Source organism: Symphalangus syndactylus, chromosome 3 (assembly GCF_028878055.3).
Source record: "Symphalangus syndactylus isolate Jambi chromosome 3, NHGRI_mSymSyn1-v2.1_pri, whole genome shotgun sequence".
Classification (NCBI taxonomy): Eukaryota; Metazoa; Chordata; class Mammalia; order Primates; family Hylobatidae; genus Symphalangus; species Symphalangus syndactylus.
Window position 1 is genome coordinate 31,420,963 of NC_072425.2, and position 12,777 is coordinate 31,433,739.

Sequence of the window (12,777 nt, forward strand, 5' to 3'; positions counted from 1 at the left end):
TTTATTTTTTTGAGACGGAGTTTTGCTCTTAGTGCCCAGGTTGGAGTGCAATGGCACGATCTCAGCTCACTGCAACCTCTGCCTCCCAGGTTCAAGCTGTTCTCCTGCCTCAGCCTCCTGAGTAGCTGGGATTACAGGCACCCACCACCACGCCTGGCTAATTTTTGTATTTTTAGTAGAGACGGAGTTTCACCATTTTGGCCAGGCTGGTCTCGAACTCTTGACGTCAGGTGGTCCACTTACCTTGGCCTCCCAAAGTGCTGGGATTACAGACATGTGCCACTGCACCCAGCTGCAATTGGCTATCCTTAGGCCAAAAAAAAAAAAAAAAAAGAACCTCAACCTAAACCTCACATCATACGAGAATTAGCTCAAACTAGATCAAAGATTTAAATGTGAAACAATACAACGTTCAGAAGAAAACATAGGAGAAAATCTTCAGTATTTTCCTGTACAACTCAGCAATTGCACTCCTGGTTATTTATCCCAGAGAAATGAAAAGTTATGTCCCCACAAAACTCTCTCTACAATAGTTCATAGCAGCTTTATATGTAACAGCCCCACTACCTGTACAGCTCCTAGGGCTTAGTGAAAAGCTCTTAGAGAACAACAAAAGCATTACCCATTTTTTAAAAAGGTCAAATTGTACTTCATCAACAGTAAAAACTTTTGCTCTGCAAAAGACACTGTTAGAAGGATGAAAAGACAAGCTACAGACTGAGAACATTATTCGCAAATCGTATATCTGACAAAGGATTCATACATAGACTGTATAAACTCTCAAAACTCAACAGTAAAAAAAGCAAACAATCTAATTAGAAAATGGGCAAAAGACATGGAAAGACATTTCACCAATGAGGATATACAGATGGCAAATAGCACATGAAAATATGTTCAATATCACCAGCCATTAGGAAAATGCAAATTAAGACCTAGATGAAAATCACCACGTTATCTGTTAGAACAGCTAAAATAAAACACTGGGACGACATTAAATGCTCACAAGAATGCAGAGATATTGGATCTCTCGTGGTAGAGCTACTCTGGAAGATAGTTGGCAGTTTCTTAAAAACTAAACCTACACTTACTGTACAACCCAGCAATTGCACTCCTGGTCATTTATCCCAGAGAAATGAGAAGTTACAGCCACACAAAACTCTCTCCACAACAGTTCATAGCAGCTTTATATGTAATAGCCCCAAACTGGAAATGACCAAAATGTCCCTCAAGAGGCAAATGGCTAAACGAACGGTTGTACATCCATACCACAGAATGTTACTCAGCAATAAATAGGATTGGACGCAACATAAATAGGATACCCACAACATCTTGGATGAAGCTCAAGGACATTATACTGAGTGAAAAAAGACAATCTTAAAAGGTCACATACTGTACAATTCCATTTATATCACATTCTTGAAATGACAAAATTATATAGATGGAGAACAGATTAGTGGTTGCGAGGGGTTAGGGATGGGGAATGGGTGTGCCTATAAAAGGGTATCGAGGGAGATCTTTGTGGTGATGGAATAGTTCCATATCTTGATTGCGGTGGTGTTTATACAAATCTGCATGTGATAAAATGACATAGAACTGTACATATGTATTGTCCCAATGTCAATTTCAATTTTTGATATTGTACTATAATTACGTAAGATGTGTTCATTGGGGCACACCAGGTGAAGGGTACATGAGTCCTCTCTGTACTATCTTTGCAATGTCCTGTGAATATATAATTATTTCAAACTTTAAAAGTTTAAAAAACACACATACGCTTTCACTGCAGTGACAACTTTCCCCAGGTGGACCCTGACCCTTCTGCATCGGGGAAAAGAGTTACAGTGAGTAGTTCTAAGCCCAGCCCACAGGGAGGGGCCATGTCCAGCCCAACTCTTCCTACAGAAGCATGAGAGCTTGACTACAGAAGCATGAGAGAGAATAAGTGATTGTTATTTGAGGCCATTGTATTTTGGGGTGGGTTTTATTTATTTATTTATTTATTTATTTATTTATTTTCAGATGAAATCTTGCTCTGTCGCCCAGGCTGGAGTGCAGTGGCGCAATCTTGGCTCACTGCAACCTCCACCTCCTGGGTTCAAGCGATTCTCTGCCTCAGCCTCCCAAGTAGCTGGGATTACAGGCGTGTGCCACCACGTCTGGCTAATTTTTGTATTTTAGTAGAGACAGGGTTTCACCATGTTGGCCAGGCTGGTGTTTAACTCCTGACCTCTAGTGATCCGCCCCCTTGGCCTCCCAAAGTGTTGGGATTATAGGCATGAGCCACTGTGCCTGGCCTGGGGTGGTTTGTTTTGCAGCACTGTTGTATCAATAGCTAACTGACGCATGCCCACTTGCCCCACTTCCTCTCCATAGCCTTACAAGGATGGATGTCTGTCATTGATGACAGTGACAGAGACAGCTAGTCGTCCCCAACATCTGCTCAGCCTTTGTATTACCCCAGAGTAACAGAACCTCTGATTTTTATCTAGTCACATGGCTGTCTAGATTAACACTACATTTCTCAGCTTTCCTTCTTCTCATTTATTTACTTATTTTCAGAGACAGGGTCTCACTACGTCACCCAGGCTTGAGTGCAGTGGCACCATCATAGCTCACTGTAGTCTTGAACTCCTGGGCTCAAGGGTTTCTCCCGTCTCAAACTCCTGAGTTCACCACCACGCCTGGCTGAGTTTTTTATTTTTTGTAGAGACAGGGTCTCACTATGTTATCCATAGTGAGGCTCATAGTGAGGCTGGTCTCAAACTCCTGGCCTTAGGTGATCCTCCCACCTCAGCCTCCCAAAGTGTTGGGATTACCGGTGTGAGCCACCGCTCCCAGCCTCCTTCTAAACAAGTGTGGCCATGTGCTCAGTTCTGGCCAATGGGGTGTAAGGGAAAGTGTCATGTGACAGTTTCTGAGCACATTCTCTAGGACGTAACTGAAATTTACCTTTTACCCCCTCTTTCTTGGCCTCCAGCCTTGCGTGATGGCTGGAGCTCAAGCAGCCATCTTGGACAGGAAGCGGAAGCTACATTTTGAGGATGGCAAAGTAATAGAAGAGACGAAATCAGGGCTCCTGATGATCACAAAAAGGCCACGCCAGCACTAGGGTGCTTCTACCCAAGTTTTCTTTATGGGAGAGATAGAAACTTCTACCTTATGTTTTTGTCACTTACAACAGTACTCAATCTTTACTCATGCAGTGGCTTCTTATCCAGACTTTTTGTTCATGGGCTTGTCCTGTGCAACCCACCATGCTAAGCAATATATGGCCTTTTATCCAATAAATAAGTATTTATTAAGCACCTACCATGCGCCAGGCACTGTGATTGATAAGGCTGGGAATACAGTGAGAAGACGGACAGGGTTCCTGCCCCAAGGAGCTTATGCTTGAAAGGAAGAGACAGCAATGAATGAACACATGCGTGTGTGTAATTACAACCTGTGACAAGAGCCATGAAAGAGGAGCAGTTAGCAGGGGCCCTCTTATAGTCAGGGTTATCAGGGAAGGCTTCCCTGAGGCAGTGACATCTAAACCAAACTCTGGAGAAGACGGGAAGGAATACAGCCTACTACTCAAGAGCACAGGCTTCAGAGCCAGCCCAGCCTGATACTGAGTACCGGGTAAACTGACACCCAGAAAGCGCAGTAAGTTGCCTGAGTTTACACAACTAAGTGGAAGAGCTGGGAGTTCACCTAGGCAATCTGTCCTCAGGCCTGGCCTCAGGGCACTATGCTGTAGTGATTAATAATAATAGCTCTTAACTCCCAGGATTTTAGGGAGCATGAAAAAAGAAAATGTCAGTCAAGTACTTAGCACAGTGCCTGGAAAATATTAAATGTTAGCTATCATCCTCCTCCTCCTCCTCCTCATCATCATTAACTAAGGGAGCAGGGGAGAGGGTGTTCCAGGGAGGGAGGGCTGCATGTGCAAAGGCCCCGATGGAAGGAACCTCGGTGCATTCGAGGACCAGAAGGCAGACCAGCAAGGCTGAATGCAAACAGCTCACCCCTGCTTTTATTTGATCACCACAACTGTACTAGGTAAGAACTATTATTAACTAGTTATAATCTCTTTAACTCTTTATAAATGTGGAAACAGTGGCCCAGAGAGGTTAAGCGACTTGCTGAAGGTCACGCAATAAAGAATCATCTGAACCGGGACTCAAGCCCAGGTCTGTCAGCCTCCAAACCCGTGCTCCCAGTTACCACCCTCCCCTGCCTTGGAATGGACAGAACTCGAGAGCAAGCCAGTTCCTGCTGCAATAGCACCTCAGAAGGAAAAGCTATATAGCCTGAGGTGTCAGAGTCAGATGGCTCCTAGACAGCACTTTGAACACGCCCCACCCATTTTTAAGATGGGGAAAGTGAGGCCCAGCGAGGAAAGGGACTTGCCACAGACAGATCGGCAGCAGAACTGGGCCTATATTCCCAGACCAGAGGCTGTATTCCCCTCCAGTCTCGGGGGGAGCATCAGCTTTGCCTTTGTTCAGGCCCTTCTTCTTTTTTATATCTCCCTGGGGATAGCAAACTGAGCTGACTCCCCTGAGAGGGGCGGCTCCCGCGGGTGCTGTGTTTGTGTGCGCTGGGGGTAAAAAGTGGGGATGGACTTTGCCTCAAGGGCAGGAGCTTGTAAAAAACCAGCAGATCAGGTCCCCAGCCTGGCTGGAGGACACAGAGGGCAGTGTCCCGAGGGGCATGAACCCTGTAGACTGTGGAGCTCCTTGGTAAACAGACTGCTCCATCCAAGTAGGCCTTCTAGTCCCCTGGGAAGCAGCTAAACAGAGCCCTAGCAACTCAAATACACAGCTCACATACACATGTGCATACACACGCACGTGCACACACACCCCACCACATACAGAGGCAGCTTGGCCTGGATCCCAGCCCCCCACACCCCACAGAGCACCATCTGCCCCTTCCAAAGGTCCTCACGCAGGAGGAAAAGCTGGATTCTCCTTGTGTGTCAAGAGAAGAAGCCAAGGACCAGAGCAGAGAGAGGCCTCATCCAAGGTCACACAGAGGTTTGGGACAGATCTGAGCGCGGAGCCCAGAACTCCTGACTGCCAGGCCAGCTACCTGATGAGGCAGATGCTATTTGGTTGCCTTTGAAACAGCAGGCAGGTAGGACCCTGCTGAGCCCATGTGGAACCTAGGGCCCAAACCCCACTCCCTTGGGGCCCTGCCCGTGTCATGTCAAGTCGTTGAGTCACTGGCCTTGGAGCAGATGCGGGGGCAGCTTCCTCCTGCACAGCTGGTTGGGGCTTGGCCTGACAGTGCCTCCTGGACCAGCCCCCCTCCCTCTGCCCCGCAGGGCACGCTCCCTCTGTGCCTGGCCCCGTGCTGAGGGTTCACATGCATTCGTGAACCTGCCAAGTCCACGCGGGTCCCAGGAGGTGGAATTATGATTCCCATTTCATAGTTAAAACAACTCAGGCTCGGAGAGGTAAAGCAACTTGTCACACAGTTCTACCAAGAACTGAGATTCCTTGCAGGACCAGACATCCGCACATTCATGAACTCACCTACTCCTTGGACTTCCTTAGAAAAAATCTGCCCACAAGCCAAAGAGAACCAGCATCAAAAGCCTTCATCTGCAACTCCAGCTGAACCACTAAGTCTCGCAGACTGGCTGGAGGTGTGGATTCTTTTGGAAAGGCCTGGCTGAGGCTGCCTGGAAGTCAGGGATAGAGGTCCCCATCCCTGTTCAGCCATGACGGGCTGTCCACTTTCCCTGAACCCTAATTTTCTCATTTGTAAACTGAAAATAATACTCAGCCCTTCCTCCCAGGGCTTTGTGAGGATCGATGGCAATGAGGCATGGAACGCGTGGTGTGTGCCTCTGCGTGGTCCTGGCTCCTATTTCTACCTGCCACCTGGCACTGCCCTCCCCACCCCCAGCCATGCCTCCACTCTCTTCTGTACCCGGCAGGTGGGATCAGTCCCACAGTTGTTCCTCAATCCCCCACTGCCTCCTCTCACCCAAGGAAGGGGGCACCACTGCAGCAGGAGGCCCAGGGTACCCCTTTCCTCCTCCCTTCCCTGGCTAGGGAGAGGACAGGCAAAGCCAGATGTTCTACAAATGTTGCCAGTTGTTAGCAAAACAACAAACAAGTGGCTTCTTTGAGACCCCTGTCAGGTCCATTGCTTGAGGGCCTGAGAGCTCTAAGGGAGAGGCGGGGCTGTGGGGGAGTCGCCAGGAGCCTGAGGTTTGGGCAGGAAGGGAGGTGAAGCAGAGAGGCCTTCTGGGGTGGGATGTCAGTGGGAGGAGTTTGGGGAGGGGATGGTAGGCTAAGGGACCAGGGAGTGCAGAGGCAGGGAGGTAGGGCAGGGAGCTGAGAGTTTGGTGCAAGCAAGAGGAGCAGGGAGGAGTGAAGCTGGAGAATCTGGTGGGTCCAGAGGTGGCTGCCTGGGCAGGAGGCCTGCAGGGGTAGCACTAACCTATCCCTCCTTCCCCACCCCGCCCCAGGACCCGACTTCAGATGGAGAGAACTTTGGAATCCCCAAGGGGCTCCCAGGCCCTTCTGAGCTCCATCATGGAGGAATCAAGCAGAAACTCAGGGGTCCTAAGCGCTGGGCAGCAGTTTAGACTCAATGGTCTCTTCCAAGCTGGAGAGCCTAAGAGGCCATAGCTGGCCCAAGACAGGTCAAGAGGGCACGTCACTCACATGGCAGAGGCCGAGAGCATGAGGGACTTGACTCTCCCACCAGGAGCCTGGCTGCAGTTGGCACCTCTGCAGCTATCATCCAACTGAGTGGCACCCCCTCCTGCTGGCATCCAACTGAGTGGCCCTTTTGCCTCTCCACCCACCACAACCTATTCGCCAGCTGACCCCAACTGCTCCCGGCAGGGCCAAGACTGGGCAGCAGTACGGGAACACGCTGTTTCTCACTTACTCCCTGGAATTGGCTGGCTTTGTCCTCCAGCAAAACTGTTCCTGGAAGGACAAGGATCTGGGGTCTGAGACTAAAGGCCCCCCCATCTTCTCTGGCCTGGGCAAGTGGAGAATGTGACCTGTGACCCTGAATAATGAGATCGCTAACAGCAGCTCACGGTTGTGAAGCACCTACCCCACGCCATGCACTGAACTAAACTTGTTGCATGAATGACCTCGCTTAGTCATTGCGACTCTGGGGTAAGTGCCAATGTGCACAATTTATAGATGAGAAAGCCGAGGGAAAGAGAGGGTACATGACTTCTTCAAAGATTTGCAGCTAGTAGTAAATGGTGGAGTCAGAGACTGAGCCCCAGAGCCTGACTCCAAGGCCTTTCACCTCTACGGTGAAGGGTGCTGCTTCCCTTCCCTCCCCTCAGTCTTCCCATCTGTGGGATGGAGAGGAGCTGGATGGAATGATGTCACAGCTCTGTGATCCCACATTGACCGCCTGGAATTGCCAGAGACCAGAGAGCACTGCTCCTTCCTCCCCTGTGAAAGAAAATGGGAACCAGCCCAAATGACACCGTACAGATGAGGCAACTGAGGCCTAAGCGGGCAGAGAAGGTACCCAAGGTCCTCCAGGGAGCCCAGGCAGGGCCCAGGGCAGGGGGACTCAGACGCCTTTCTAGTCTGCCCTCCAGCTGCTCTGCACAGCCAAAGCCGCTCGGAGGCCAAGGGAACCAGGGTGTGAGTAATGGAAACCAGGCAGTGGGGCCTTCCGAAATGGGAATTCCATCTGCCTGACTTTGTTCTCCTGGACTTTGGTTTCCATGGCAACTCTGGGAACCAGGAGGTTGGGAAGGTGGAAGAGGGAAGGCCTGGCCCTAAACTGAATCCCTAGAATCTCAAGAACTGGAAAGGTGGGTCTCCTTGTGGACCCAGTGACTCCTCCCAGCAGAAGATGTGAGAGAGGCCAGGTCAGGCAGGGAAGTCCTGGGCCCAGACCCAGTGCTGCCTCTACCATTTTGGGGGAGTAGGGAGTAGTATTATAGTCTTCCCTGGGCCCCAGTTTTCCCAGCTGTCAGGTCCCCAAATCTCAGGCCTGGAAAAACCTGGAAGGTGCCCTTGTTCAGAATTAGGAGCACGACTCTTCCCAGGCCCTTCCAGCCTCAGTGAGACACTGAGTCTCTACAGTGGGAAAGCTCCTCTTCATAGTTTATAAAGCCCAAAGACCCTCATTGCCAGGTCCTGGGGAAAGACCCAGCGCCACTCCTGGAGGGGCTTACACTCTGGTGCCAACATGTATCAAGCACCTACGGTATGCCTGGCCCCAGGTTAGGACCTTTCTGCAAAACTGGCTCACTGGCTCTTCATCCCAGCACTGAGAAGACAATAGAATCATCCCCATTTTTGCAGGCTCAGGGATGGGCAGTGACTTGCCAAGGTTACAGAGCAAGTCAGTAGCAAAGACAAGGCTCAAACCCAGGATTGCCTGATTCCAAAGCCTTTGGAGACAGAAAAACCCATGCCTGACTCTCTACGTGTGGTAAGGGCTAGTCAAGGAGAGGCCACGGCTGCCGGGGAGCAGAGGGAAGGGGGTTCTCTGCTGACCTGGGCTACTGTCGTTGCACAGAAGATTCTTCCAAAATGGGTTTCAAGGGTGAGCAAGCATTAGGGGTCCCATTTGCAAGAGGGGCAGGAAAAGTCGGGTGCGGTCAGAGCGGCAGTCAGACAGCCTACCTCTTCCTCCTGATGAAACCCTACCCAGCATCTGCTCCACACCCAGACCCTGGCCCTAGGCCCCTGTAACCCTGAAGAGGGCTCAGTCCAACTCCCTGAAGGCCTCCAGAGACCAACAATTCTGATCCTCTCACTGTGCAGAGGGGCCAACAGGGCTGGCCTTGCCCAGGGAGATGAGTGAGGGGAGGCAGGGAGGAGGGAGCTGTACAGCCCCATGTCGTCTGCAGCTCCAAGTCTCCAAGACCCCGGGCAGGGAACAAGATCCAAAGAGATGGGGCCCAGCTCCTCCTGCATCAACTCCATCTAAGACAGCCCTGCTGAGCCAGACCCCACCCTGGGCCATGCCCTGGCCCCTGGGAGGTTGTATATGTGGGGTCAGCTTTGGCATCAGCTTGGCCTGGGCTCTGGGCCTCTTCTGCCCACTTCTAGGTGAGTGGCCCAGGTCCTCCCTTGAAGGATGCCCTGAGCCTTTCCTAAATTTGCATCTTCTGTTAGGTAGGAGGGGAAACAAAGGCACAGTGGGGAAAGCCTTGCCCAGGGCCACAGAAAGACTCTGTGAGTCCTATCTCCTGAGTCCACAGCTGTTCCTTCTGTCCAGAGGCCTCCATAAGCCCGCCACCACCCTTCCTGAGATTCTGGCCCTGTCCACCTTCACCAGGCATCCCTGCACCACGGGAACGTTCTATTCAAACCTCAGGGTGTGGCAAGGCAGAGAAGTGAAGGAACTTGCTGAAAGACATGTGGCCAGCTGGCGACAAGCAAGGACTCCATCCTGTAGCTGGCAGAGCCCAGGCTTTGCTGCCAGTCAGACTTGGGCTGAACCCTTGCCACCTGCTGGCTACGTGACCTTCCCTGTCTGTGCTTCCATCTCCTCATCTGTAAAATGGGGATAAGCCCTACCTCCCAGGCTTGGGGAGGAGAGGCAGTGACCACTAGGATGAGTGGCACGGCGCCTGGCACAGAGGAAGGCGTGGGAGAGCAGCCCTCACCAGCGTATCAGTGTATCTGGCTCCAGGATGGGGGCAGGTGATGGCAAGAGAGCAGTGGCTGAATCAACAGCCCAGCGACCAACCCTCCCAGCCCCAGCCACCCTGGGAAGGCTCGAGACCAGGAACACACAAAAAGGGTCAAGAACAAGAAATAACACAGGCCTTTTATTTGCTCCAGAACTCGGCTACTGTGTGGTCTGAGGGTGCCATGCTTTCCCAAAGCCCCCGAGGGACACCCCACCCAGGGGGTGCCAGATCTCTGTGTGTAGCCAGACTGCAGTGTCCCCCCAGGCTGCCTTAGTCCAGAAGGCCAGCTGCCCGCCACTGGTGCACGGGATGAGCACATCCCCTGAAGCTGGAGAATGGTGTCCACCTTTGCATGACAGCTTCTCACAAGGCATTGGCTAAAATATTGCACTTGTAAATCAGGAAAACTGATGAGGCAAGGGTTTCCTATTACAGGACGACGTGCCAAGCATCCAACTACTATTTAAATAAATAAAACTCAAAGTGGGGGTCTGAGCTGCGAGCTCCAATGGTCCTCCAGGAGGGCCCGAGAGCCCAGGCCTGGACCTCCTGCCCCATCAGCCAGTTCTTCAAGGAACTTGGTCAACGCGAAGCCTCCGCGGTCTCCGCAGCAAGGAGCAGCAGCTCCAGATCTGGCTTAGCCGGGGCCCCTGACCTGCCAGGGTCCTTAGGCCCCCTCGTACCGGGGCAGTGGGGACCCCACGGGGCCCATCCTTCTACTCCTCCAGTAGCTTGGGCCTCTCTTGGTCCAGGCCTCGCTTCCGTATGTCTATCCGTCTGTCCAGAGACACAGCCTCTGGGGGCTTGCTTGCCCCCTCCGTCACAGGGGGGAGGGAGGCAGGTGGGCAGGGGACCCAGCCCGCCTGGTGTGAACGCTGAGCTTGACTCCAGTAGCCCCTAAAGCGGGGGACTCATCTTCTTCTGGTTAATAAGGTCCAGGTAGAGGTCAGAACGGAGAAAGCGAGGGTACGAGTCCTTTTCCATGAGCCCGAAGATGCGCTTCTGTGCCAGGTCGAAGCAGCCCCGCGTGACGCTCTGCAGGTTGTCCTTGGTGTGCTCCCGCGTGTAGGAGTCCAGGTTGACCTGCGGAGGCAGAGGGGGACATGGTCAGGGCTGCCTGCTGGGGACTGACCCTAGGGCCCATGTGCCTGGAAGGGACCCATCCAGCCTCTCACCTGCAAGCCCCTTTGCCCCACATCTTAAGGTTCATCTGAAGTAGAGACCCTCAGACCAGAGGATTCAAGTCCTGGCTCAGTCATTTCCTGTAGGGCTGGCAGCATTTATAAGGCTAAAAATACCACTCTGAGGGTTAGGCTTCCTGGGTTCAAATCCTAGCAGTGCCACACCTGGGTGTGTGACTTTAAGCAAATCACTTAAGTGTGGTGAGCTTCAGTTGTCGTATCTACCAGCTAGGAATAATAGTACATTCCTCAAAGCATGAAAACCAAGAAAAGACCATCCACATAATGTGCTTTGCACATAGTGCTTGGCACACAGTAGACACTCAATAGATGGGAGCAATTATGATTTGTCTCTCTAAGACTGTCTCCTTTTTTTTTTTTTTTTTTTTTCGAGAAGGGTCTCGCTCTGTCACTCAGGCTGGAGTGCAGTGGTGCGATCTCAGCTCACTGCAACCTCCGCCTCCCAGATTCAAGCAATTCTCCTGCCTCAGCCTCCTGAGTAGCTGGGACCACAGGCGTCCATCACCACATCTGGCTAATTTTGTAATTTTAGTAGAGATGGGGTTTCGCCCTGTTGGCCAGGCTGGTCTCGAACTCCTGACCTCAAGTGATCCGACTGCCTCAGCTTCCCAAAGTGCTGGGATTACAGGTATGAGCCACTGTACCCAGCCTGTCTCTTTGTTTCACAGGTTGTTGTGTGGATGAAACATGAGAACGCATACATAAAGGGCTCAGCACATGCCTGGCATGCAGCAGTGCCTTGGTGGTGGCCATTTTTATTACTAACTGGGATTCTGTTCTTCCCCTGATCCTAGCTTGCATCTTCCCCACTGGGTACCTGGGCTCATGGAGTCATTCTGGCCTCTCACCTTCCTGTGCTGCTGGCTGCCACCTTGCAGCTGAAGGGCCACTGGGCCCTGGGGATTGGAGGAGCTGAGGGTCTGCCCTGAGGTCCTACCTCCTTGCATGCCTGGATCGCGATGTATTCAGCAAAGATCTTCTTGGCCTTGGATGCCATCTTGGACTGTGACTTGACCTTCTTGAAGTCCTCACAAGCCAACCAGAACTCCAGATTCTCCTCGCTGAACTCAGTGCGAAGGAAGGCTTGGAACACTGCTAACCCGTCTGTGGGGAGAACAGATCCTGGGGTAAGAGGCAAAGTCAGCCTCTCCTGCCCTTAAGATGCCCGAGCTTACCCCTACAGGACTTTGAAGATGGGCATGCTGGGAGCTGAGTACAATGCCCGTCCCCGACAGCCAGGAGCCCTGGGATGTGGCCCCAGCCCTGCCACTGCCTCTTTCAGGGTCTCAGCCGGGTCTCCCCCTCTCTATGCCTCAGTGTCTTCATCTGTGAAATGGGGAATATCAATTCTGTCTCCCAGAGCCCTGGGAGGAGCCAATGGGACCCTGCCCATGAGATGGCAGGCACATTTGGCACCGTGAAAGCCCTCAGTACATAGAAATGTTTATTCTTATTCTGGGAATATGGATCTGAGCACACAGGTCCCATGGGCCTCCGGCAGGCAGTGCCAGCTCACATGGACAGGGAGGGGCTGGCAGAAGCTGGCTCCAAGGCCAGACCAAGGGCCTCGGCTTGGGCTCAGCCTCTCTGCAACAGCAAGGACACCCTGACGGCCGAGGAGAGGGAAGGCGGCCTCTCTAGCACCAGCTACACAGGGTCTGGATGGGGGCGAAAGGGAGAGGGAGAGAGGGCACAGGGAGGGGGCAGGCAGGCCCAACTTACATTTGTGAACCAGCAGCTTCTCCAAGGACTCGCCCCACTTGAGGGCTTCCTCTGAGGTGGGCCTGAGGGGTGAGGGAGGGAACACAGTGAGGACACTGAGAGGCTTGGGAACCTGGCGGGAGGCTGGGCCAGGCGGCCTTTGTTTACTGCCCTGGGCCCAGGCTGCAGCTGAGCCCAGCTGGGGTGCCCAGGAAGGAGGCCCACCCTCTTTCCTGGGTC

The 12,777-nt window shown here is 52.4% G+C and overlaps 1 protein-coding gene across 14 annotated transcripts in view; it reads right to left on the reverse strand.

Annotated features, from left to right (window-relative positions):
* Positions 1-9,745: 9,745 nt before the first annotated feature.
* The window catches only part of RGS3 (regulator of G protein signaling 3), a 134,940-nt gene continuing 131,908 nt past the window's right edge, over positions 9,746-12,777 (reverse strand). For all 14 annotated transcript variants that reach the window (XM_055271380.2, XM_055271382.2, XM_055271383.2 and 11 more), the window contains 3 exons: positions 12,559-12,620; positions 11,774-11,940; positions 9,746-10,717 (listed from right to left, as the gene is read on the reverse strand). In XM_055271380.2, coding sequence (XP_055127355.1) covers positions 10,532-10,717; positions 11,774-11,940; positions 12,559-12,620 — 415 coding nt within the window. In that variant the 3' untranslated portion in view covers positions 9,746-10,531. The remainder of the gene's footprint in view (positions 10,718-11,773; positions 11,941-12,558; positions 12,621-12,777) is intronic.